The 27,818-nt window shown below is 48.0% G+C and overlaps 1 protein-coding gene across 2 annotated transcripts in view; it reads left to right on the top strand.

Annotated features, from left to right (window-relative positions):
• The window catches only part of GAD1 (glutamate decarboxylase 1), a 54,110-nt gene that overhangs the window by 9,312 nt on the left and 16,980 nt on the right, over positions 1–27,818 (top strand). Inside the window, exons 1-6 of one of the 2 annotated variants that reach the window (NM_204913.2) lie at positions 17,587–17,852; positions 19,055–19,204; positions 20,906–20,968; positions 24,665–24,823; positions 25,366–25,608; positions 26,400–26,490. In NM_204913.2, the coding sequence (NP_990244.1) occupies positions 19,135–19,204; positions 20,906–20,968; positions 24,665–24,823; positions 25,366–25,608; positions 26,400–26,490 (626 nt within the window). In that variant the 5' untranslated portion in view covers positions 17,587–17,852; positions 19,055–19,134. Of the gene's footprint in view, positions 1–17,586; positions 17,853–19,054; positions 19,205–20,905; positions 20,969–24,664; positions 24,824–25,365; positions 25,609–26,399; positions 26,491–27,818 lie in introns of those variants that run through there. The other variant, XM_040703325.2, reaches the window with a different exon arrangement.

The following is a 27,818-nucleotide window of genomic DNA, read 5'->3' as shown; positions in this document are numbered from 1 at the left end:
GGGGGCAGAATGTTGGTTACCCACTCCACAGAATCCTCTCAGGTGTTATTATTAATGCTATCCCAGTTGTACTTAAGATAATTTCAGTTAGGCCTTTTTGTTTGTTTTTTTGAGGGGGAGGGGAGAGAAGGGAACAAGCTGTAGAAGCGCAGGTTCCTTTGGCAGCCAGTAACAGTGGTGCTCCAAATGGTTTTCTCAGGGAAAATGGTGTACATAATGGAGATACATTGCTATCGTGAGCCAGACCAAAACCTGTTCAATCTTGGAGCCCACTTAACAGCAACAGATGCTTAAGGAAAGAGGATTAAAAGCAAGTCATATAAAAAGTATTCATTCCTCTTGGTGTGACTGCTCTGCTTCTGGGGAACTGTGCTTCAGGAGCTTCCTGAGCTGGAATTGGATGGAATTTGTTGTGTTTAATGGTCGTGGGCACACTGATCCTTCATGGATTTGTCTTATCCCGTTATGAATGCTTTTATGTTTTGTGGGTTCACAGCAATTTTTGGTAGTTATTTGTACAGCTCGGTGATGCCCTCTTGGTCAGGTTTGTATCTATTTCTCTTCTCACTGGGTGCCCCTTAACACTGGGGAAGTGTGCACAGTGATGTCTTCCCTCTTCTCCAGGCCCTTTACAGCTGCATGGGCTTATCTCATGCCTCCAGACACTGCAGCTCTCCTTCAGCCCCACAGCCTGCCCTGTGGCTCCTGGTCTGGGGCTGCCACAGAGCACCAGGCCTGACCAGCCCCTCAGCCCAGCAGCAGACCTGTGTGGTGTCACCACAGCCCAACACATGGCAAACACAGTCTGGAGCTTTTTTGCTATTACTGGGAACTTTGGAGTTAAAGTAGTTAATTATATGGGTTTATGGCTTTCAGAATCTTTTTATATGCTTGTATAACATGAAAGGTGATTTCATTTAAAAGGATAAAATGTGATTTGACAGGCAGATAGTCCTGACTTTTATCTTGTCCCTTTATTACAACACACAAAAAGATGAGAATGGCTGAGATGTTAACATTGGAAAGAGACAGCCCTTCTGATACATCATTTCTCTCAGAATAGGTTTCCTAGCACGTTTTTATGATTCCATATATTTGTATACATGTATATTTCCAGTGTGACGTGTAAGATGTGGTGAGCTTCCTGTGCGCTTCAGGTAAAGGGTTTCTGTCACAAGACAAACGTGTCAGCATTCAGAGTCTGTGCTACTGGAGACAGCTAAACCAGTTGCTGCCCTCTTATCTTAATCCCCCCTTCTTCCTGAGTAGCGCATTCCTGCTTGTGAGCCACCACAGACTCGCAGGCCCTGGGGAGCCGAGGGAGCCTGAGTGGTTGTCAGGTGCAGAAGAGGGGAGAGGGCAGCAGACAGAGCTAGCATGCAGTGAGTGCTGCTGCCAGCTTTGGGCTTGGACACTAAAAACGTATTCAACTTCACGACGCCAGGCTGGGCACCTGCTCATGCTGCTGTAGGTGCCTGTTGCAGGAGAAGCCTTGTAGCGTGTGGAGCAACCCACAGGCGGAGGGGCAGACACCACGTTGTGCTGTCTCACAGTGTGGTGGCGTTTCTCATCTGTTGTCAGAAGATTAAGTAGGACCACATCTGGGATGTCAGTGAGATAGTCTGAGTTTCAGCCACTTCCTCAGATGGTAGGTCTGGTATTTGTTCCTATCCGTCTGTTTTCCTGCCTAACACTTTATTCCATTGAAAGATGCATATTGTTGAAGAAACTTGCTTCTCTGGACCTCCTTCTGCTCCTAATTAAGCCACTGGAAAAACTTTCTCTGACTTTCAAAGGAGCAAAGTCTGGTCCTTCCCTGAAATTCCAGCATAAAATGCCGTGCTTCCCTGACAGCTGTGTGCCTTCTGTGAGGGAGGCTAGAGCCCAGCAGCTGAAATACGGCTTGCTTGGGCCACTTCAAAGTGAGAGAGCGGACAGGGAAAGCACTTGCAAATGGCGGTGTTGGCAAGGAGAGCAGAGAGACACGAGGTTACTGCTTTCAGGGATGCACAGCTACCACGTGTTGAGGGATTCTGCTTTCCTTACTGAGTTTCTGATCTGTTTGCTACAGGGAAATTCATATATCCTTAGTACTGACTACTAAGTAATGCCTTTATTTTTGACCCGGCTAAGCTACAGATAGTTTTGTTGAATGTTAATATGATTTTTTGGCCTGTGCGTACTGTCATAGGATCTTTCAGCCTAACATTAAAGGAAACTGGTTGGTTTTATTCATAGGCTCCTTCATACGACTCTAGTAGACTGTATAGTGGATATGCTCACCAAGCTTCTGTAAAGATGTTTTGGTTTGTTGTGTTATCTAGCTTTTGAAATGCCAGAATTGTATTTTCTTATGAGATATCTGTGACTACAGATAATATTCTAGGCTTTTTTTTTTTTAAGCAAAAGTTTCTAATGTCCAAGTCTTTTCTTAAAACAGGGGCAAGTGTATTCACTGTTATCATAATTATAAGAGCATAAGTGGCATATTTTATTATCTATTATTTTTGTTTGAATTTTCAGGTTTTGTTTTCAGTAAATACTAATAACATTTAATATCTTGTCTTTAGTTTGGCCAGACAGACCCTGATAAAAACGAATTATGGCATTGTTTCACAGATGTGTCTCTGGGCGTCACTGCGTAGGTAGTGTAGTTGACGTGTCCACTTTCTGAAAAATGGCTCTGACAGGAGTTCCCTACTTGAGATATCTATCAGCAGAACGTGTGTGTTCCCTCCTGTCTCCCAAATGAAAAATGAAATCTTTTCAACACCTGTTTCCAACACCTCTTTTCCCTATTAAATGTATAAACATAATATATTTCAGACAGAAATTATTTTTCACTGAATTTTCTTGTATGCAGCTGTGTATTATGTGCATATTTTAAATTTTTTTTTATTTAATATAAAAAAAGCATCGAAGTTTTTTTCCATTCACTGATCCTAACAATGTAAAGCAGTTTCTCTGTGAGACAGGGGCAATGACTCTGGGCTTGAATGTCTTTTGGACCTAACTGTTTTTCCAAAGAGTAATGTTTCTGAATGAACTGAACAAAACAGTGTTAATTTTCTGGAAGGAGGGAGAGCAGGAATGAAATACCTTAATAAACGAAAAAAGTACTCTTGCTGTTGCTATGTAAAATCAGTGTGAGTTTATACTCTCAGAACTGCACAATGCCATCCTTGTCAGTTGTGTTTCCCACCCTTGGTCCCCAGAAACTTATGGATATGTTCACACAAACATATATACATGTAGCTGATTCTGAAAACTTTTAAGGGATGGTGTCTTAGTATGTGACTGCTGGTGTGTTAGTTCTGTTTTTGACTGCCTTTATAATAGTTATACAGAGTTCTCATTTGATTGTTATTCATCTCAAAGACAAGTCTGGCTTTAAATAGGTGGGAGCTTTAGCAATCTGATACTAACTTCATTGTGATAACTAATTCAAAATGAAAAAGGACAATCTGTAAAACCAGATCTGCTACATGTAAAGATAATGCTAAATGTACAGTGCTTGGTGTTTAGAACAGCTTACTCTAGAGACATCTGCAGTGGACAAGGCAAGAAAACAAAAGCACGTCCCAATGTCAAAAGTCATTGCAAAGCCTTTTTTGTACAAAGACCATGAGAAGAAATCAGATACACCAATCTGGGAATGCCCAGTGGTGGATGAAGGGGATATTTTAATGGCCACTACAACCACCATTTATTTGTATTTTTCCTCCATTATTGTATGTTAATAAATTATTTCAATGAGTTTTTCATATGGAATTATGCAGCAACGCATAGTATTTGAAGTAAAAATGTACCTGCTTTTTTTGGAAATCTATGCCTAAAACCCAGAGCATAAAATGAACTCTTTTATTTGTTTACTGTGATTTGCAGGGACATTACTCCATGACAAGGTTACATTGACCTATCATTTCATGCATCAGCAGTTCTTGTATTGCACTGATTTGATCAAGCCTAGTGGATAAAAGAGGAGCAATCCACCCAGTGGACCAAATTAGAATTATAATAAAAAGTGCACATTCTGAAGGGCAGAGCAGGTTAAGTAGGGCTGCGCTTGGCATCAGTTTTGTGGTGTGTCAAAATTTAAGCTCTTTTCGTGTGTGTGTGTGAATTTTTGTTCCAAGCTTTACATTCAAGTGTTGTATTTTCGTTTTATGGAGTTATGTAACTGATGCTGTCGTTGGAGCTGAGGAAAAAATGGGGTTTATTTGTAGCTGCTGAAGGTGTTATTTAGGTTACGTATTTGTGAAAATGCAGTCAATCCTTTTCGTTTCAAACTCAGGATAATTTCTGGGGGTCCCTCTGCTGTACATCCCCAGACTGCACAATGGCCCCGTCGTCCCCTCATCGACCATCATCCAGCCCTATACGTTATGCATTTTTCAAATCGCTTTACATTTGTTCTGTATTGCTGCGTTGTGACGATCCGCTGATGCTACGTAACCAGCCTGTGCTGGTGGTTTGCTAACACTGGTAAATCAAGGCCACCAGAAACAATAATTACAAATTCTAGCACCTCATAAATGTTAAAGAGCATAACAGCAGCATTCATGTGGTTTGCTTACTAAGAAATCCACAGAGAAATCCATTTAAGCACACATTGAAGTCTCAGCGATCTCATGAGGACACAGTGCGTGCTGCGGTTGTGTGCGTAACGGGTGGGGTGAGAGCGCACGCGTCACTGCGCTGCTGAGTTCTGCTGAGGGGGCAGAGGAGAGGCCCACCTCCACAGCTTGGAGGGGGCACCAGGAGGTCCTGGTTGGCTCTCTTTGTGTCGGTTTGTTTGCTTGCTTGTTGGTTTTTCCTGAGTTGGGCATTGATATCAGTAAATCACTGCAGTAGCTGTCACGGGGTAAAACATGTGGAGCCAATATATAACATTTAATTAAAAAAAACCCAGCAGTAATTTGTTTTGATGTTGCAAATCTATTTGGACGAATTGTGGTAGTTCTGTGTTAAATATATTTATGCTGGTTTTTTTGTTTGTTTGTTTTGTTTGCTTGTTTGCTTTAATTTTCTATTTGGCACAATTGTTTGAAAACAACAGAGATCAATAGCACGAGCAGCTGCTTACCGCAGGACTGAAATACACACCGCCTTTATGGCAGTAGATTTGTTTCTTTTCTCGTTTAGATATTCTATTGAATGATGAGCTAAACTTTGCTGCTCTCAATATCCATGCAGGTGATGGAATAATACCAAAGGTTCCGTTTGTGTCTTTCTCTGCGTTTGCATTGAAATTACAGCTGATAAGTGGAAAATTAACACTTTTTAGAGTTACTGTTTCAGTTTGTGGAGTAAACAGACAATTTTAAAACTGCCTTTCTGCAGGCCAGAAGATACATTATTAGCAGCATTTAGCTTTTAACATAGCATTTACTTTAATGTGGTCATTACTTAACCAGGAAAATCTAAGTAAGTGTGGGGCTGAGTGTTTTGGTAGTGTACGTGTGAAGTGAAACTTTAAAACACGTCACCATCCATCTCAGGTTAAGGAAATGTAGAGCTGAGGACCAGAATTTGCATCAGGTGAACCCAATGTGAAGCAGCTGTTCTGTGCTGGCTTTTCAGAAGGGGCTGCTGAATTGGTTCAAGCAATGCTGGAGTAAGAAGTCTTTGGTTTTGCAGCTGATCTATTACATGCTTTTTTAAGCAATTAGAGCTCGATAATGTAATCGTTTGTCACCCAATTAATTCTGAGACTGGGAATACGTGGATGAACTCTTTTAATCTGTCCTTCACTTGGCAATGTTGTTAAGATCAAATAAAAAATACTAATATTGTGTAAGCTACATTATAGGAACCTCAACATTTTCATGTTCTGTGTGTTGTCTTTTTTATGTTTTTTAATATTAATCCTTTTGATAAACATAGATAAATGTAGAGACCTTTAACTGGAGATAATTCTGATCTGAGTGTTCATGCGTGCTATTCAGGAGCAGCAAACACTTCTGGAGTGGGCACCAGGGCACGGAAACTCAGGGGTAGTTATTAAACTCCTTTTCAATGAGTGTTCTAACATAGTTTCTGCGTGTACACCCTGAGCACCTTCAGTTGCTTGAGTGTTTTCAGTGTCAATCTCAAAGAACCACTGAAAAGGAAGGGCAGATGTCCATGTGCTGGAAGTTCAAGGGTGGCAGTGGAACTGCTGAGAGGTGCGGCACCAACAAACGATTTCCACTGCTGCCACCATTTACTGTGTGCTGAGAACAAAGACTGTCAGCCCCAGAGAGGTGCTTGCTTCATAGGAGAGAGCTTTAGCATAGCTTTCTTTGTCGAAATGTGTATGTACACATATAAAGTGAAAAATAAGCATGCAAAAGAATTTTTTTCTTGGGTCTGGAGTTCAGATCATAACCTTTTTGGCCATGACACAGCCCCATACCAAAAATCCTCTTAAACCCTCTGAACCGTTGAGGCAGTCCAGCACTTCGGATGGTTGGTCAGCAGCAGGTCAATCAGCAGGAGGTGACTGGTAGTGTTGCTGAGCAAGAAATCTTGGCATAGTGGCTGCTGCAGCTCCCTTCCCCAGTTCCTGCCCAGAGCCTCGAGTTGCAGGTTTAGCAGGAAGAGCAGGGAATTAGTCATTTTCTGTCCCGGCATGACTTTCTGTTACAGAGTAGGTTTGCCAAAGAGCCTGGTGGTGCAGATGAGGTGGCTGCAGTCAGCGTGATCTGCCATTGCCCGAGGTGAGCACAGACAGAGGGGAGAACAGCAGCATGGTGGGCAGCCAGTGAAAATGGGCTGAGCTTTGTCTGCTGGACACGGCTGCGGAAATAATCATGTCCTAAAATTTGGAGCTACTCTTTGTCAGCGAACCCACCTTTGATCTGAGTTGCCTTGGAATTAATTGCAAAGAGAAAATTCATTATTCATCATATTCCTTGTAAATCTTGGATGGTAGGAGAAGGCTTGTTAAAATATGAGGTAAAAATTCTTTTGCTGTGTAGGAAGAGGAAGGTAGCAAGCGACACATCTGCTGATGTCTGGGACTTTATTGCTGAGGAATTTTCGGCTTCAGGAGGTTACAAATGCATCACGTTATGATTAGAACTACTGTTTTGTCCTTCAAAATACACGTGTGGCATGTTTGTTCATTTTTCAACTAACCCATTCTCCTGTGGAGAATCAATATTTAGTATTAGTGTGATTACATTGGTGTTTTTTACAGCTGTGGTTGTCAAACCTCATTACAGGTAAATTTGGTGGGAAAAAAAGAAGTAATTTTTAGTATTTCTTATATTTATATGCTTTTCCCTTACTTATTCCCACCAATGACAATATCTTCCAACACATAGGCAATACTTTGTCCAAAAGTGTGAAAAATAAGTATTAATCCAGCAGCACTCCCTACATTGTACAAGAACATGTAGGTAAGATTTGAATTTACTTAACAGCCTACTCACACACTATGGGGAATATTAAAATGAGATGCTTGTGATGGATTATTTTATAATAGATCTCTCAAGCAGTAGTTGTGCAAAAGAATTTTTTTTTCCTCAGGTCTGAATATGCCATCCTGGCACCTGTTTATATCTGGCTTTATGGAGAAATGCTCACCCCTGAGATGAGTTCTTATCTCTGTAAAGCATTTGCCTGTAAACATACTTCAGACTATGAAAACCACATTTTTCAGACATGTTATCTCCTGAATATAGCTCTGTAGAGAATAGTCTTTTGTATGGTAACAGAAATAAAATATTTGGCTTTTACCAGTGATTACAGAATTCCATGAATACTTGGTGGATGCCCCATAGCTAGGCTGACATGGAATTAACACCTGATGGCTGACACTACAGAACAATTTCTGCCACAATAAAGTTTGTGTTTTCTGAAACTGGTGGGTCTGGAATTGTGCTTGCATTAATAACTTCGTGTGGCAGACAGTAAGATCCAGCATAAGGAAATAAAGCATAAAGAAATTCTGCTTCCGTGGAAGCTTAATTTTGTATCTCAACAGAGGATAGAAATAGATTACTTATTTGTTGGTTTCTGGAATGTACACCTTAATTTGTAGTTTTGAAAATAATACAGAGATCAGTTATTAAAACCTTGTTTACATGGCTTGTATCTAGAAGTCAGAAATCGGGCAAGTTGGACAAAGTCAGGAAGTTGGAAATACAAAGTAGGTGACCATCATTTCAGTCTCCTCAGAAGTTTCCTTCTGAGCCTTTGCCAAGAGTTAGGTACCCATCCAGCACATGGGAAGACATGGAGTGAAATCTGAGTATTTGGAGTATTTGCAGATGCTGAGGTTTTTGGAAATTCCAATTCAGTTCCTTTTGCCCACAGAGATTTAAACCTCAAATTCCATTCCAAAGTGGAAGGGAAAAAAAAAAAGAAAGAAAAATCGAATCACCAAATTTAGGTCATTGTGGATAGGATTTTTGCCAAGAATTTTTACTGAATGTATTCCCTTTCCCATTATATCATGAACTATTTGTCATGCCAGCAAGCAAAGAACAAATGTACAAATGACTCCTGTGACAGCATTTTTATATTTGTAATAAACTAAAGATGTAAGCATGGTGCATGATGCAGAGATATTGTCTTTTATTGGACCAGCTTGCATAAATTGAGGAAAAGTATGCAAATACTGAACATAGAAATACTTCCTTGGGTGTATTATCAAAGCAGAAGGCTTCAAAGCTAGGTGTAAGTTAAGAACCTAAGATAGTATGAGCTCAATTGGCTATCTAGACTGTAAGAGGAAAGGTGGCACTTCTGAGACAGAAGGGATATTAGTCAGGGATGTGAGAAGAGTAAGGTGGTTGTCTGTTAAGGAAAATACAGAAATTATTCTTTCAGGTAAAAATTTTTAATTAGATTGGTTTTGCATACTTCCTGGTTTCTGTGTGCATAGGCTATGCAATGTTCAAGTTTTTTGTGTCTTACCGATATGGGGTTTCTCTCAGATTTAACTTGATAACTGAATTTTCAGTTTGTTGTTCTTATAATCATATTAATTTATGATCTTATTGCTCTTGTATGCCGTTTGTCTTCTTCCATCTTAGTGCTAGAATTAAAGTTTCACCTGAAATCACTAATGCCAGTGATGGAGAAATCACCTTTTTTCATTGTAATCACTTAACCAAAACTTCAGTGCTACTCAGAAGCATTGGCTGCAACAGTAGGCTTGACATTCTTCAAGTTATAAATGCCTAGTTTTGATTTGTGCGTATGTACAGTTTTTCATTGGTATAATTGCTCTTTTGTGAACCACAAATGACAGCCTTATTGCCACTTTTCTGTTTGCCTATGTCGTCATATGCGTGTTGGTAGTATATTACGCTGTCAAATTTCAGTTCTGATCTGTGAACGAGAAAACACCGAAGCCAAGCAGCTTCTTCCTTTTCTTGAAATACGGTTGTTGATGAGCAAGTTTGAGAATCACAGCTATAGTATTTTACTGTAGGGACATTTTTGCCTCTAATGGTTAAACACGGTGAATTATTGTACTAATAGGAACCTGATTTTATGTTTTAAAAGCCAGTAATTAAGAATATATTTATATTAAATCTGCATGTTCTATATCATAAATAGTCTACCATGGGCTAAAAAATAAAATAGCCATAGTAAACATTTTCTAGTTGTTGATGTTTAATCACAAGCATTAATTTCACAGAACATTAAGGGAGCAAGGAGGGGGAAGAAAGGAGTCAAATCTTGTGAATTTAGAAACTCAGAACAGGTGGAATGGGCCAGGTGACCTCCCATTACCTGTGTCCGTATGATGTCAGCTGGCTTGGTCCAAAGCATTAAGATCATAAACTAATGTGAACCACCTTGCACTGAAGTAGAAGAGGAACATTCAAAAATATGCTTAGCACTTGGGCAGGAAACTTCCAGCAGAGAATGTAACAATTAGCAGAGGAACTCAGTAGATTCACAAAGAGACATCTGATTATGCTTTATTGCCTGTGATCAAGGCAATTGAGTTATGTCAAAGTGTTTGCCATAATTGTCACGAAATGCATATTAGGCTGAAAGATTTTAAGCTCAAAGAAGTCCCTCAGAATTCTGTAACGTATTACAGTTAAGGGGAAATAATTACTTTAAGACATCTTTGGATACTCCCAAGCCTGGCTTAGGTGTGCATTTCTTTCCTTCTGTACTAAGTTTAGCTTACAGCATTTATTCATAATCAGGACTTCTTAGTCCTGTCAGGATATATAGATGTATGTTAAGATATATAGACACCTGGAGCAGTGCAAGGAGGAAGGAATCTTCTCCCATTCCCTAGCTATTATGTAGCAACAGGAAACAGAAACAATAAAGAAGCTTAAACAGTGGCTTAATTCATCTGAGCGTTTGCCCATAAACGAGTGATATTCTGGTGACCAGCTGTGCTGGCTTTGGAGCTTTGCTAAGCCGATTCCAAGTGCAAAGTGGTCACAGCACATCTCAGAATACAAGTGAACTTCGTAGTTCTAACTGCTGTCTGCCTCACAATCGTTGCAGAGCTTTCCTCACTCACTAGAAAGGATTATTTGGTATTTAATGATTTAACTGAAAATAGGTTAAACTAATTGCCTTACTTGCTTTCTTTAAACTTCTTTAATATAAAATGTAGTGCAGCAAAGAATAATTTTGTGTACCTTTATGGCAGAAGGTTCACAGAAACTTGCCATTGGGAAGATGATAAAGAAAAAGGTCATGAGTGCAGCAACATCAAGGCTACTACCTATCCAGGCAGCAGTGATGAAGGTGAAGAAAGTTGTGATTCTGAGGAAAGTTAGTCAGGAAATTCTATGGTTTTTCAGTCAGCAATTTGGGTCCTCCAACAGATACATTACAGTATATTGTTTAGTATTTTTCTTCTATGATTTTCTTCAATGATTTTTACTATCATTAATATCAAGACCTAGAATTTCTATAGTCATATTAGCTTCAAACGTTTGCCTGCCTTATACCTTGTTCTCTAACTTGATGACATGTTCATACTTGATGCATAGAAGTAGTTGGAAGTATTAGGTCTGCTGCATTAGACTTGAATGGAGAAATATAAGTCTTTTGGTATGATAATGGGAAACTCTCTATTCTGCAAAATGACAATAGAGTTTTGAGTGACAGAAATGGCACCTGAAAGAGTACTTCACTGAAAAACATTACCCAAGCTCTTCGTCTTGTTCAGATTTGGAGATAAACTATATAACACTGTATAAATGTCAGTTGTAAAACTGATCAGAAATTGTGCATAACTGATAAGATTGTGACTTTTGCCGGTTTTGTATTAATTACTGTTAACATTTATAAAAGTTACGGACTGAGATAGCATGTGCTACAGCAGAGCTGATAGATGTGAGTGCTACCTACTGTATTCATACTCAACTGAGGAAGTTTGAGTTCACATTCCTGGTGGCTTTGGTCTGTGTAAAGAAATTACAGGATTGAGTTTCTTGAGTAAATTTACCACCAATAATTCAGCTATTTCTCCGGCCACAGATAGGCTGTAGAAGGAACAGAAGTTTGGTTTGCAGAAGTAGATGAGGGATAAGTATGTCAGCTGCTTTCCAGAGAGAAGTAGGGTAGGGTACGTCTTTTCTCACTTAAGTTGAAAGGAATTAAAACAATCAAGCCCTTTGAGGCAGTGATTTCTGAATGTCCAGTTTTTATGTCTGCATCACTCATCTCCTCTGGCTTTTTTTTTAATTTAGAGACTTTTTGTAAAGCAGAACCATTTGCTTAAGTCCTGTATGAACTCATATTCGTGCTTTTAAAAGTGACGAGGAAAACTCATATGCCGGAGATTGTTCCTCCTACTTTATAAATATGCTCATTTTTCTTGGGCTGGCTTTAAGACTTATAAATGATTCAGATATGCTCTTGAGAAGCAAATTCCCTTTTTAGTTGAGTATCTCAATAATAGATCGGATGTATAAACTCAAGATGGTTTACGTTTTGTGCTAATATCTTCTGCCATTTTTAATGCAGGCATCTATGTGGGATGTCTGCCACATGTATTACCTCAAATCAGTTGGTGTCCATATGGTGAAGACTAAGTGAACCATGTTACGGTGCTGAAAGAGACAGATAATAAGCCAAGTGTTTTTAAAAGTCTGACTTGACTGGCATGCCTATTAAAAGGTATGCACCTAACTGTACAGATAGAGCAACTCTTTCGCTTTAAAGTGGTTAAAAAAATACTCTGATTTCAGCCATGCTACTGCAGGTGAGGCTTGTCGCCAACTCTTACTGTATTTACAGTTTATTTTAAAAAAATAATAGGAATTTTATTGTATGAAATCCTAAGTTATATTGGGAGGGAGAATTGGACTGAGTGTAATCACATTCAGTAAAGCCAACTAATGAAAAGCAAATATGGCTAACATGCAGTTCTGGGATAGGCAGAAGAAAAGATACAGTAACCATGTTTTATTAAACACATGAACACATTAAGGTTTACTATAGAATTTCTGTAGAGAAAAGCAAAGGCCTAATATATGTGTCTATATGAACTATATAGCTTATGATATATGCTCTTTGATGCTATAATTTTAAGGATGTTATTTCCTTTCACCTCAGCATAAGAAAAGCCTCTACTCACCAATGGTCTAAGTTTATAACTCTTGGAGAAATAACTGGTTAGTGTTCTTTCAATTAGATAGATATGCTTATATACAGACTTTTTTTTTTTCTTTTTTGGAAACCTTGGATCCATGAACCTTGGTTTCCGTGGTGTCTCTGTTGTGTTACTTACCATTCAGTAATTCCTCATGCAAATCTGTTTGGGTAAGTAAGACAAATAAGGTGTTTATCAAAAGCGTATCACTCTTACAAGGCTTCACATTTCATGTTTCTTGTGAAGAAACTACTACAAAGAAAAAGGCAAGTTTTTTTTTTTTTTTTTTTTTTTTCCCCAATTACTTTTAAAATGTCTATCATTTGTTTTCTGGGTCCAGGCTGCAAACTGCCACAGGACTTTCCATAGTCTGCCTTTGGGAAACAATGGATATGTTAATGTCTGAAGTAATTCAGGACTAATTGACCCCAATACACGAGCCAAATGATGGATCTATTTTAGATACTGAAGAGGAGAATATTCTGTATTCTTCTACATCCTAAAAAAAAAGTTATATGTTGGTCATTTTGCAGTCTGCAGATCCCTAATGCCTTTGTATAGAATTTTCTGTGATCAATAGAACTACATCTCTAACTTGAGGCTTTTCTGTATGATATGAATAGCATAAGCTTGGATATGTCAAATTTTTCATAATTTTTGCTAGCTCACCTTCGGTTTATTTAGCCTAGACTTCTGCTAAAAGAGATGGCTAATCTCTGAAGAAATAAGATGGTTAGTAGATGAAAGCTGAGGAGTGAAGTCTCAGGTTGGTGTTCTCTCACTGTGTCCAGAGAGTAATGAAATTAGCCCTCTTACCTGCTCTGTAGAGAATGTGGCCATCAGAAATTCCAGAGAACTATCCCTTCCCAGACATTTCCTTGAAACTCTTACAACATTAAATCTCCATTAAAATTGTGGAGAGATATTATACTCAATTCATTGTTCAGAGTAGTGCCGCTCTTAATCTGCTGTGCAGAAGCTTTAAAAAAACCTTAAAAATATCACAGCTAGATTGTGCTTCTTGTTTTAGCTCTGTGTTTAGCTAACACCCACTGAGATGGCTGCAGCTCTGCTTCTTCCTCTGCTTGTCTCCTTCTAGAGCAGCTATCAAAATGCCAGCAAGGGGAGCCAAGAGCATTCCGTAAATGAACACTTGGAGAGAAGTTCTGAAGGGTCAAAGTAGAGGACAGGAATTTATTACGTTAATAGATCTGAATATGCATCTGTAACGTTAATCTGAATTTCAGTTTGGGAGCAAATGTGTTCAGTTTGAATCATGTCATTTGATATAGGGGAAGTGCATTTTCCCTAAAACTGATCCTTAGTTTTCTCATAAAATCTCCCATACTAAATACTGAAAAGAAGCATGTGTAACAGCTGATGGCTTTGCTTAAAGCTCATGCACTCCTCCATTCCTCAAAATAGGATGCGTCTGTTTATTGTGAGAATTCAAATAATGAAACTCATCAGATTTGGAAATATAAACTGCTCATTCAAATAGAGGGGAAAAAAATTCTTACCTACCTATCCTTTTTCTATGATAGATAAAGTATCCATTCATATTGTCCTGCTTCTATATTGTGTTTCTACAACGTGCCTGGTTTGCACCTCGCTGTGTGTTAGCTACAAACTGTTTCTTCATAAACCACTTTTATTTCAGCCAGGTGCACTGAAGCTTCCTTTTTTTGGGGGGTGGGGGGAGAATATATATACATATATATATATTTACACACACATGCATCTGTATATGTGTGTGTGTAAATTTCTGTTATGTAGCTAAAAAATAGCAGAGGGATCAGGCTTTTCAAGTATGTTGCTGCAGAAGGCCTGATATTTCACTGGTGCTAATGTTTCTTTAGGTGAAGCTGCCAAGCTTTTAAAGCCAAACCCTGAGCTGACCATCACAGAGAAAAGAAAAGGGGGAAGAAAGAAAGGAGGGGGTGGGAAAGGGGGGGGCAAATGCACAGCTACAGTGATTCTGGTAGCCATTGAGACCTAGGAAAGCCCATACCTGAGAGTGATTTATGGTTTAAGAACAAGAAAAGCCCATGTTTTCTGTCTCCAGAAGATTCTTTATGAAGTACGCTTAATTTAAATAGATCATATATTAAAATATCCCAGAGTTTATCTCTATACATTCATTCTGGGACTGCAGAGCCAAACTGTGTTATCTCCTGCAGCAGCATTACTGAAATTACTGAATGTTCTAATTGTCAACTGATGCCCTCCAATGGGATAAAAAGATACAGCTCAGTGAGGCGTGTAACGATTACAGCAACAAATCACAAGGGGAGACTTGGGGCATTGGCTGTCTCAGTTCCACAGGGTTAATGATGGAGGCTAGAAATAAAATGTATTTTAAACACAGGATAAACAGTTGCAAGTCCCTGAAACTAACAGGGAGCAGATTTACTGGGTATAGTGCTGTTACTATTTGTTAATGCTATAATTACAGCTCCACAATTTAAGTATTTTTTTATGTCTATCTAGATAAATCTTTCTGTTGTTTTTTATTTTGGTTTGGAAGTTAAGGAGGTTCTTTTCTTCCATGTTTGCTGGCGGGTACTAACAACGGGGATTTGTTCCTGCTGTTGTTTTGGGATGTGGATTATACTTGGGGATATTTTTCAGATGAAGCAGATCAAAAGGGACAGCAACACATGCCAGCACAGATGAGGACGGGGACGTTCTGCAGCAAGAAGCCACAAAGTCCATAAAACAACGTGCTTCAGATCAGACTTCTCCAAATGCCCTTCATCACAGCAGCGCTGAGTGTTCTAGCTGGCAGCTCGCCTTGAGCTGCCTCTGAAGTCCAAGAGCTGGGCAGGGTCCTTGCAATTGGGGCAGTTGGGTACATCAGTACCCAATCAATGTGCCCAATCAGTACCCGTCAATAGCAAAACCTAAAGCTACCTCTGAACTTCAGTGAACGTTACTGAGGTGTCATAAAACGGAGGACACAAGTTAGTTATCTTTGGAATAGAGGTCTCCACCTGATTTCCATTTGTAGATCTTTTTGGGCAGGGACAAGGAAGTACTACAATCATTCGTTAATTTTTCTCAGCATGTTCATTTTTGTTTGCAGTGGACCTGTTGTAATATCGATCTGTATTCTTTATCAGTGCAAGTGAAAGCCAGAACACTCCTGAATAGCTTTGTTTTGAACTGTTTTCCAGTTCTGCTTTTGTAATTTGTCATCCGAATTATTCCATCCAGCAAACACACGGCTAAATGAGACATAGCTGTGTACCAGAGATGGTGGCTAAGGAAAAAAATACCGGATGCAGTCAGCATGGGTTATAATAATGTATTTGGTTATACATGATTATAACCGCGTGATTTAAATATATATATATCAAAAGAATCAGAGGCAGTAAAGACAAAAGCACCTCAATACAACATCAGGACCGCCACAGCAGCTGGGCGCACACCCTGTGGTATACGTGGTTATGAAAAGAGTGTGCACTGCGGGGCGTTCAAAGGCCCGAAGCGGTGCGATGAGCACGGAGTGTACCTCCGGAGATGGGGTGCCGTGCGCCTAGGATGGGTTTTGGGCTCGGTCTCTGGCGGGGGCACGGAGCGCCGGCCGCTGCCTGCCGCCTCCCGGCCTGCCGGTCCTGGCCTTGAGGTACAGCGCCACCTGGAGGGCCGCGGGGGCGGCGTCAAGTCACGTCTGCGTCGCTCCCCTCAGCGTTCTGCCCGGCCGGAGGGGCCGGCGGCGTGCGGCGCTCTGCCTTCTCCGCCTCCCGCGAGGCCGCTCGGGGCCGTTCGGAATCGCTCGCGGTCGTTCGGAATCGCTCGGGCGACGCAGGGCGCGACGGGCGCTGTCCGTGGTGCCGATCGCTGCAGCTCCGAGGGGCTGCGGCGGCGGAGCTTCGTGACCCGGCGGCTTCCCCTCGGTGCTAAAGAACGATGTTTGCTCCGGGGCTCGGTGTGGGAAGGTGGCACCTTTCAGTAATGGATGGCTTCTGAGGTCTTTGCGTGATCTTTCGTTGATTCCTTGCACTGCCTTCCTGCCACGGTTTCCTCTAAAAGTATTTCCATTTGTAGAGACAATCAGCTACAATTATACTAATATTTCTCATGCTCCACACTGTGCAAACGCTTTTCCCACTTGGCGGAAAGCACCTTTAAAAATTATCCCCTGGAATAGATGGTAGAAGGTCACGTCATCCCAGGCGGCCAGCACCTCGGTGTGTCTGGAAGCTGCCTCTGCTGTTCTCGTTGGTTGTCCTCCGTGTCCACTTCCTAGACAGTAGGTCTGTTCGGCACAACAGTCGCCTTGGCCGCATAATGCCTCAGTCTGTCGCTCTCCTTTCCATAAAGGAGTTGAAGTTTCTGCCCTTCCCTTCGAGCCCCTCAGGAAGAACACGTCCCCGCTGCCCTGCACTCCTCAAGTGGCTGAATCCTCCAGCCCCACCTGGCTGCTTCCCTCCTCCCCGTCTCATTGTGGATCCTTCCCAGCCCCTTACGTGTCATCTCTGTGAGCAGAGTTTGGGCGTCTGCGTAGTTACCACAGCACATCGGTACCTAGCACCGCGTCCACTGCCGCGACGTGTCAGCAAAGCATTGCTTGGGAGGCGGGGTGGGGAAACGTGGGTTTGGGGCTGTCGGAGGTACAATAACAAATGTTCCGCGTTTTAGCAAAAGGGTGGTAGGTGTAAAGCGATAATCCAGCGGCAGCACTGGGGGAGTCACGGAGATCCAGGTGTTCCCGGGCGGCCGGGAAGGCACAACGAGCGGTGGTGCCCGTGCCTCTGCCACCCTCTGGCGGAGGGAGAGAGGCGGTGGAGCGGTGCGCGGGGCGGGCCGGAGCCGGGGGCCGGAGGTCAGCCCGGTCGCCTCGCCTTCATGCCGCTGCGCCCGGAGGCCTTGGGGCGAGCCGGTGCTGTCTAGGGAAAGCGGGAAGCGCCGCTGGCACCGGGACTTGCCCGGCGGCAAGCGCTGCGTGGGGGGCCGGGTGAGTCCCACCCTGCGCGGCGGGGCGAAGCGGGGCCGCCCCTCCAGTCCCCGCCTCAGCCCCGTGCGGAGCGGCGCGGAGGGGGCGGCGGCAGCTCTGTGACTCATGCCTGCGTCGAAGTAGCTCAGCCGGCGATTCACGCTTTTAAAAAAGCAAATCCGAGTACTTCTGGAAAAAAAGGTCAGCTCGCATTAAATTCCGCCGCGCGATTGGTATTCCGACGTCGTTTCTGGCGGACTTTATAAGCGGCTGGACGCTCCCGGTTGGAGTCGCGCTGCTGCCTGGGCTCCGGTAGCACGGCGGTCCGCTCGCCCCTCGGTAAGTCTCCGCTCATCCGCTTCCTATTTCCAAAGCTTTGAGAGCAGCTTTCAGGATCCAGAGCTTTTGTTTCTCTTAAATTTGGTTTTGATCGCTGTCGTGGCTGCACGGGGATAACGGGTATTTCGAGACAGCCAGCGCCTTACACATCGCGTTAACCTGTTACTTCGCTTCTAGACATTGTCTGGAGAATCGCTTCTCCTTTACGATCGTTTTCTTTTTCATCTTAAAAAAGCGAAATACCCGTTTAACATTGAAATAATCGATGCGTTGCGTTTACACGGGGACGTAAATCCGCCCAACAATGGCAACGAACCGTTAGCTACAGACGTGAAACCAGCAGCTAACAAAGAAAGCGCCCGTTCGTTACCGCGACCTTCATTTTCTTTACAAGGGGAATAAAATAAATCGCAGGTAGCTTCGGCGACAAAAGGACGAGCGGGCACTGACCCGGCCATTCTCTGCCGACACCCGAGTGCCGGTGGGAGGAGGAAGGAGCACATCTGGTGGGATCGGAGCCGGTCTGCTTCCCCCGGCCGCCTCGCACCATCAGCACCGGCAGCTTTCATGGCAAAGCGGGCCGTGCTGGAGCGTGCCTTGCCCCTGATTTGCCGAAACGTGTGTGTGCCAACACATACGTGCATGACGCGTGTCGTTGGGCTTGGGCAAAAATGCACCTTTGTTGTGGCGGGGGTTTAGCGGTAGGACGCTCAGCCTGGCGTGTGTTTCGGGGATTGGCTGATAAGGCACGGCAATGGGCTCCGGTTGGGATTGTAGGTCATCATCGGGGCCGGGGCATCATTTCGAAGCCCGCTCCGCACATTGGCTTCCCTTTGACGCGAGCCACCTCACCGCCCTGCTCAGCGGCCACCGATACCATTGCGATAGACTTCACGGTCTGCTAAACCCGTCATTCCGGCGCAGGGGTAGCGCCTCGGCATCCAGCGAGGGGACGCGGCTGCTCCTCAGCCTCTCGAGGCATCTGCCCGGCGTGACGCTCAGCGCGTCGGCCCCGGAGCGGCCGCCTCCGCGCCCGGCAGCGGAGGTGCCCACTCGGCCCGGGAGCCCGACCTGTCCTGGGACCCGCTCTGCTCACCGGGGGCCGCCGCCTCCCACCCGCCGGCATCCACGCCCCCCCGCGCGGTCCTCCAGAAGAGCGGGCTACTAAACGCGCCTTCTATCCCTTCCTTCCTTCCTTCCAGTAAATTCCTCGCTGCCCACTCGCCCTCGGAGGAATATCGAAGGAAAGGCGAACTCCGAGCGCTGGGGCTCTTCTGAAGGGATGGCTTCCTCCGCTCCCTCGTCCTCCAACGACGCTCCGGACCCCGCCCCGACCAATTTACGACCCACAAGTAGGTTTTATTATTTTCCTCGTTTACAGCGTTTCGGAGGCTCTCTCCGCTCGGGCTCGGGAAGCCCCGTTTCCAAACGAAACGATCGATCGGTGCCGCCCGTTCCGCGCCGCCAGACAAGGTGCGCAAAGTGCTCACACAAAGGAACCGCCTCCCGGAGGCAGCGGGGTCCGTGCGGCGGGGAGAGCCCCCCGCAGCCCTTCTCTGACCGCCTTGCGGCAACGTCTGACGGATGTGGGCGCTGAGCTGAACCGCGGGCGGCCGAAAAATGGGGATGTTGTCGGGGCGGGGAGAAAACGAATCTGTGAAGGGGCGAAGTTACAGCGGTGGCTCAAAGCGGGTCCTTCCCCCCCCCGCGCGTTTTATAAATGCTAATGCTAGCGCTTCCTTTCAACCCGCGCTGAAGCCTATAATCAAGCGAAATTGGGATGCTAATTGCAGCTTTTCAAAGCCTTGTATTCCTAATTGCTCTGAATTCGCCTTGAGTTATTGAGGTGCGAGTGCGAAGCGGAGGCTGCTGCAGGTGGATGTGAGATCAGCTGACGGCCCTGCCGGCTGCCAAAATGCTGAAACAAACGAACGGCTCGGTGCTATAAAGCGCCACAGACAAAGAGCGGGCGGCAGGAAGAAACGAAAGGTTGAGAGGCACAGCAGAGAGGGAACCGCTTTTACCCTGGAAGGGCTGTCGGGGCGATGAGCCATGGCTGTCATTGTCCCGCGGTCGGGGGGAGGGGACGAGCGTCGAGGCTGCCTCCACCGGGGTGAAGGGCTGCGCGGAGGGACAGCGCAAGAACCGCGCCGCCCGGCCCGGCCCCGTCGGGAGGGTTCCTCTGCCGGGCCCGGCAGCGCTCCCCGCTGCTCACCTCTCCCCGAGCCCGGCCCCGGCCCGCTCTCTTCCCTCCCGCGGGGGTCCGCCATGTCTGCGGCCGTCCCACCGCCCGTGGAGGCGATGCGGGATCGAGCGTAGAGCGGCGGGTCCGCGCCCCTCTGCCTCGCCCCAGCCACAGTCTCACGGCTCCGCCGCCGGCGTGGAGGGGGCGGTCTCCGCGGCTCGGCTGTGTACGGGCCGATGCGGGCGCTCCTTCCACCTCAGTCCGGGCCCGTGACGGGAGCCCCGCCGCCCCCCTCTCCCTGTCTCGGCGGGGCACGGCCGGGGCGCGTTTCGTATTGCCGGGGAAGAATTCGTTCCCGTCGGGGCGGCCGCGCTGCACCACGCAAGAGCCGGCCTCGCCGCTCGGCGGCGTTTCCTGGGGCTCTTAGGGCCGTGCAGCCGATGGGTCCGGCCCGGCTGAACCGCCGCGGGCGACGGGCGTCGGGCACGGCCGGGACGGAGCGTCCCTGGTGCGGCTACCGGCGGCCCGACAGAGCGGCCCCCGCCCAGCCAGCCACGTCCTTTCATCGAGTCGAATACTATTATTCACCCAATTAATTCCTGAACTCGTCTGTGACCCCATTTCACGCCACTTTATTTTAAGCTGCCTCTTCCCTGGAGCCCCGCCAGTGCATTATGGGATGCTCCGGCCCCAGGTGCCGTTCTCGCTTCCCGGCGCTGTCGCCGGGGGGACGAGGAGTCCCGGCTACCCGCCGAAAGGGGGGGGGGGGGGGGGGTCGGGGAGGGAACGAGATGGGGAAACGCAGGGCCCGGCCGGGGTCCCACTGGGGTCCCGCCGTGCCAAGGAACGCCTCTGCCCTCTCTTGCAGCCTACGACTCGTGGTGCGGCGTGGCGCACGGATGCACCAGGAAGATCGGCCTGAAGATATGCGGTAAGTCCGCCCGCGGGACGCCCCACCCCGAGCTCCGGCACGCCTCCGACCGCGCTCCGCTGGGGCACGCACCCCTCCGCCCCGGCACCGGGCGCACCGACCTCGGGCTCCCCCTGGCGGGCTCACGGCAGCTCCGCACCGCGCCCCGGGCGCGCTCCCGGGTGCCCGGGAGCGGGTGGGACGGCCGCTGCCCCTTCGCCCCTCCTGTGGCCTCCGGGGTGCGGGGAGCGGGGAGCGAGCGGGGCTCGGCCGCCTCTCCGTCTGAAATTGTTCAGCCTTATCGGAGTAGAAAATACGGATCTCCCGGGGAAGAAAGATTAACGAGAGCCTTATTAAAGGGCAATCCGTCAGCGTGCTGCGCTGGTAAGATAGCGCTGGCAGCCAGTCAGCGCGCAGGCACATGGAACGCAGAAAGGGAAACAAATGCACAATCAGATCGCGATGTTAGAGCAGGAGATTCATTTGCAGATAACGAGCTGTCGTCCCGCTCCGGATTTCTCGGCGGTGCTTTCGCTTTCGGAGACAAACAGGCTGATCTTCATTTCTGATGGCAGGAATCGTTCCGCTGAGCCCGTGCCCTGTGAATACGGACAGGATTTCCCGTTCCCCTGCTGCCTCTGTGTTGGTTGGCGGGGGGGAGAAGCGGTCTTTTTGTCCAAGCAGTGACATACTTGAGCCCCTTGCCCTCCCCGCGCGAGCCGAAGCTCACTCGCTACACGTTCTGTTACGTGCAAGTTTGGACCGAAAAAGGACGAGGGCGCAAGTGCGTGACCCGGGACATATTAGCGATCCCATCGGCACCCGCAGGCACATTACCGACAGCCGCTTGGCTCTATAAATAGCCCCGGGCCGGGTGTAATGGAGCGTTCCCCTTCGCTGCTGCGGCGATGGGCTTCTCATCATCGTTTTAATTTAGCCTGGCGAGCAGCACTGATGCGGTAACGCCCCGCTGGGCCCGCTGCGCGCCGCCGGAGAGGGGTTATGGGGGGACAGCGCAGCTCCCTCTGTGTGGGTGCAGGTTCACACACAGTGGGAATGACACGCCCCAGCACCGCTTCGGGTCGGAGAACGGCAGGAGCGCGCAGTGCCGGCTTTGTGAAGGGAAATCAAAGCCAGCACGGATGCTGTGGTGTTTGTTACGTTTTGTTTTTCTTTGTTTGTTTCCCTTTTCTGGCTTTTTTTTTCCCCCCTTCTGTTTGGCGCGACAAATACCCCGTGCCCGTGGTGGTTCGGAATAGCGGGGTTCGATCGCAACGCCTCTTTGTGCTCGGCTGGAGCCCTCAGCCCGGGATGTGCAGCTCCGCGGAGCGGACGGCAATGCTGCCTTCGGGAAATACATGGAGCACAGCGCTGAGGCTGCCAACCCCTGCTCGCACGTGCTAAACAAGGCAACGTCAGACTGTTACAGCCACTGTCTCCTCGTCCGTGCCTTTCGCAAGACGCTGTTCCGACACTACATGCTGTGCCGTCACCGAGCTGTGGCAAAGCAGCGCCTCGGCTTCGTTCCTCTGTGTGTCACGTAGAAATCGATTCGCTTTGAATGCGAACTTGAAATAAGGGCTCAGCTCACAGGGAGCGCAGGTTCTGAACAAAGGGCGGCGCGTGTATTGGTGCCTGACATTCCCGGTAATTACATACCCGAGATTTATGTGCCGTTTCCCCTCTAACAACGGGCCGGTGTCAGGATGAGCCCCTTCCTGCCTGAAAGTCACCTCCTGAAGAGAGCCACTGTAAAAACAACAACAACAAAACATTTAAAGAGGTTTCAGAGACTGTCACGGCCTGTGAAGTGCGGACAGCTTTCCCTCTGCGCCCGGAGCCGCGTGCTCGGCTCCTGCAATTAGCAACGCTGCCGGGGCCGATTCTGCAACCGTTTGCTTGGGATCGGCGGAAACACCCGGCGTAAGAAAACCGCTGCGTCGGCAGCTGCTCGGTGCCGGCTGATGGCCGCGAGCAGCGCACGCCGGGAGCTCGGCTCGTGCCCGGAGCGCGCGGGATTCACGCTGTCTGTGGAGTGCCGGGGCGCGAGTGGGGACTCGCGGGGCGGTCCCTGCCTCAGAGGGCTCCCACGCCGCCTCCTGCCGAGCCCCGGTGTGGGGTCACGCAGACCCGCGGTCGCTCCGGGCCCGAGGGGCTCCCTCGCAGCCCGCCCTCTACTTGCACAGGTTCGGCCTCTTCATGCGCGTCGAAGGGAACGCCTGTCAGAGGGGCACGATGCACCCCTGCTGGGAAGCGCTGCGCTCGTCGTCCCTACCGGAAAGGTGACCCTGGCAGCGGGCCGTCCTCTGCTCCTCTCTGGATCTCTGTGTGGTTTTCTTTCCACGCGGGACAGTGGCGCGACCCGGTCGGGCATAGAAGGAACCCACGAGCCAAGGCTGCCGCACTTCCTTGCGGCCCGGGCAGCACCAGCAGTGTGAACATCCTCGGCCAGAGCCTTCAGCAACGCCCCGAGCCCAGCGCAGCCCAGCGGCATCGCCCCGCACGGAGCCGGGAAGAATGACGGGTGGGAAAGTACAGCGAAGCGAGGCCGCGGCTCTGGGGAAAGATGGGCGCTCCGGAATTCAGGCTGAACTGCACCTGCTTCGGTGTTAGCCGTCCGCCTAACGAGCGGGAGCCCCTGACTCACTGCAAGGACCGCTAGCGGCGGCACCAAAACAACTACGTACAAACAGAGCCCGTCGGTCCCGAGCTGTGACCCGAGGAGCCCGGGGCACGCGGCCGGCAGCGGAGAGCGCAGGGGAGAAGCGGCGTCGGGGGCCGTGGGGGGTCGAAGTCCCAGCGATGGCTTTCCTCGTCCCGAAGTGTTCCTTTCTGACGATCAGCCCCGAGCACGGGGGACTCGGGCTCAGCTGTTCCTCATTCAGAACAAAACTGCAGAGAACGCGATGGCCGACCCGAGCACTGCGGTTCAGCCTGGCACTGCTGCCGCCTGCCCCATGCACCCCGCAGCGCCGGGAGGTCTGAATCCACTGCCTTCGTGGGCAACGGAAAGGGCAGCGCCACGGGTGTTTTATCAGGCGTCATCTAATTCAGTGAGACAAACCCTGAAAAGAGGTTGTTGGCCGTACCCTGGTATCGCGGGGAGCCGAGGTCCTAAGCGCCGGTGGGAGCGGAGCCCCAGGGGGGGACGAGGGCAGTGGCAGAGCCTTTGGGGCTCGTTCTGCTGCGGCCACCTTTCCCTCTGTGAGCGGGGAGGTGGGCTCGGTGGGTGCTGCCGCTGCCCTTAAGGCACCGAGGAGGACGCTGCAGAACGGCCGCCCGCTCCCGTGCCTTTTGTGCGTGTGAGCACCACGAGGAGAAGCAAAGTGGCCCTGATTTTCATCATACATCATTGCCCCTGTCTGTTAGGTCCATAAACTTCGCCTGCAGGCTGAAATAGCATTGACTCATCCTGAACTCTCTTCCAGTGTCTGGTTACTGAAGTGGAATCTGTCTGATCGACTTAATAAGAATGTACCACTGCACTAAGTGACAAAAATTTGTTTTTTGCATGGCTGGGTTTTTGCAGTTGATGGCATTTTGAGCTCTCCTCCTGGAGGCAAATAAGCCCCATAAATACTCTTATTCCTGACCTCATTAGTCAGATCCAGAGCAAACACCGCTTTGAAATGTTATCTAGAGAGCTGCTGTAGATATTTCGAAACATGTTGGGAAGCGAGAAAACCCTGACCTGTGCACCTTGCAATAACGATGTAGGGTTCCTGCAGAGGACCAACAGCCTGGAAGACAAAGGCCGGATCGTGGGCTCCCTGAAGGAGCGGCAGTCCTCCAAGAACCTGCTGGCGTGCGAGAACAGCGAGCGGGAAGCCCGGTTCCGCCGCACCGAGACAGACTTCTCCAACCTGTATGCCCGAGGTAAGCGCTCCTGCAGCTCCAGGCTCCCTTGTCAGCCTCAGCCCGGGCTGCTGCTCTCTGGGGGGCTTTGGGGGAAGCCGCGCGTGTGTGTTCGCTGAGCCGCGCTGGCGGTGCTTAAAAGTTTTTTGAAATGCAATTTGCTGTACTTTGGGCTGATCGTCTTCAGCTCGGCTCCAGCTGTTCCTCCGGGGTCGTTTCAGAGCCAGCTACCAGGAGGAGCGCAATTTCGTATTTAATTAATTTCCTCTTCAGTAGATCAGCAATAAACGGCCTGTGGCTGCTAGTATGGGACCGGAGATGGGGAGGGTGGGGAAGAGGTTGTTGTTGTTGGGGTTTGGGTGCTTTTGGCATCTGGGAGGCGAGCACTCGGTAGCGGTGCGCTGCTGCTCGTTCCCGTGGACCCTTCCCCAGCGGGGCCCCAGCAGCCCCAGGTAGCCATAGACTCCGCCGTGCCTCCCTCCCCTCCGGCAGCTCTGAGCCGGGGGCTCTTCGCCTCCTCCTCTCTCTCCCTAAGCGGGAGCTGACAGCCGCTTTGCCCGCAGATTTGCTGCCCGCTAAGAATGGCGAGGAGCAGACTATGCAGTTCCTGCTGGAGGTCGTGGACATACTCCTCAACTACGTGAGGAAGACGTTTGACAGATCCACCAAAGTGCTGGACTTCCACCACCCGCACCAGCTGCTGGAGGGCATGGAGGGCTTCAACCTGGAGCTGTCGGACAACCCCGAGTCCCTGGAGCAGATTCTGGTGGACTGCCGGGACACGCTCAAGTACGGGGTGCGGACAGGTGGGTTCCCGCACCGTACCGGCTCGGGTCCCGCCCACGGCCGGGCGCTCTGAGGCTGCTCTCCGTCCCGCGGGACGCTCCAATGGGGCCGCCCCGGGCAATGGAAGTGGCCCTGCCGGGCCCGTGCTGTCCCCGGTGCAGGGCACGACGTTGTTAGCAGAGCCCAGAAACAGGTTTTTAAGACGTAATCTCCTTCACTTGATGAAATGCGAAGTGTCTGTACCTCTGGGGAGCAATATCATTAGGTAAATGAGAGCATAAATGACACCGAATTTGCAGTTTTTCTTCTTTATGTTCATCAGACGTTTAATGCAAAAGAGAATAAAATCCCAGGAAACGTCAATACGGGAACCCCGCGGAGTTCAGCCCGTTCCCGGGAGCCGCCTATCCGTGTCCTGACGCGGTGCCGTGTGCTGGCACTGTGCTGGCACTGCTCTGAGCACGGAGCCCCCCTGCCGTCAGCGCCCCGCTGGTACGGCGGTGCCGTTCCCCTCCCGGAGCCGCGGCCCGGGCACGGCTCCCTCGGAGGGCGGCGGGGATGTGGCGGGGTGGCTCCTGGCATAGCGCCCCGAATCGCCCGTCGTGGCGACAGCGAGCGGTGCCGGTGAGCGCCGAGGGGGCTCTCGTAATAGAAACGTCCGTTAACGCGATGCTAACGCTCTTAGATTTCTGCAGTTGTTTTAGGAAGCGCCGTCGGCGGCGTCGCGAGTGCTGCGATTTGTGGCGGATGGAATAAACTCGGCGCTGCGGAGGTGACGGAGCCGCTCTAAGCCGCTGTCGTTCCCTTGCAGGTCACCCGCGCTTCTTCAATCAGCTGTCCACGGGGCTGGACATGATCGGCCTGGCGGGGGAGTGGCTGACATCCACCGCTAACACCAACATGTAAGCTGCCGAGCTAGGGCTGTGCTTAGCGGGCCGTCTCCTGTCGCGATAGGCGTGTATCGCTACTGACGTGCGCTTCGGTGCTAATTGCTTCGTCTCCGTTAGAAGTGTCTCCCCTGACTGTAATACAGAGCAAACAGTTATATAAACCATAACCGTTTCACTGTCCTGATAAACCCAAATAGCCCAGTGCACGCGGTAAGAAAAATATGCCAATTCTAATATAAAAATAATAATCTGATCCTAATTGGGCAACATAAAATAATTCTCATCTCTCAGAGCAGTCTTACCGATCTTTTCCAGATATATTGTTTAATCATTTGTCTCTAGACTGGGTAATTCCACATCAGTACCAGTGGAACACCAACTATGTAGAACAATTGCTTGTCCTCCTGTTGGCTTCAGAGGTATCAGAGTTGGGCCACCACCTGTCCCTGTGCTGCTTCTGGGTGGCCTCGAAAGGGTTAAAATGCATCACTGAAAGTTAATGTGGAAAGAACTGCCCGGACCAAGGCTTGTTAAAGCAGTACTTGAATAAATAAAGCACTAAAAAGTAAGTCACATCTATAATCTGCCAGTGAGAAAACTACGTAATTTTTAGTTACCTCGAACTTATTGAGAGCTTAATTAAAGAAATTAATGAAAATTAATCAATTTAATGAATTAATGAAAGTAAGTGCAAGGTATTGTGCTGACTTTTTGCACTAAGGAGCGTAAGCCAAGAAGAAACCTCCCTGGCAGTTTTTGTGCATTGATTTCTACACACTCCAAAATGTGCCTTCCCCTTTAGCCCTTTGTTGGAGCTCTTTGTTGGGTGTGTTTTGACTGTAAAGCTGCCTCTAGTCCAGGTACCTTGCTGCTTATTGGCAGAATGCAAGACATGTAGCTGCAGATCTGAACAAGAGCTTTTTCCTCAGGTCCATCCACAAGCAGGTGCTCCGTTAAGTGCAGCTGGTTATTAGCAGCTCTATGTAGATTGCAAGCTGTGCCTGTTCTGTGGCATCAGCCCTAAGGAAAACAGTATCAGGTGCTCCAGCCAAAGCCAACCTGCCCTTTACAATTATCATCTTTTCAACTAGTGTTGTTGCAATATATATAATGTATTATAAAGGACTCGGGTGTAAAAGCCGTTCGGGAAAACAAAACAAACAGCAGCAATGTACATTTTCATAGTAAAGCAAGGATTGCAAGGTGCTTTTTTCTCAGAGCCTTAAGTAAAAGCTAAAACGTTTCTGATTGCATTTCTGAAAGAAACTGTTGCTTAAATAGTGTTCCTCTGTGACAAAAACGAGCTTCAGAGCACCATTTTGCGGGCCTCGCTCCCTTCG

This window comes from Gallus gallus, chromosome 7 (assembly GCF_016699485.2).
Source record: "Gallus gallus isolate bGalGal1 chromosome 7, bGalGal1.mat.broiler.GRCg7b, whole genome shotgun sequence".
NCBI lineage: Eukaryota > Metazoa > Chordata > Aves > Galliformes > Phasianidae > Gallus > Gallus gallus.
The sequence above is the reverse complement of the archived record's forward strand: the minus strand, read 5'-3'. Positions and strand labels throughout refer to the sequence as shown.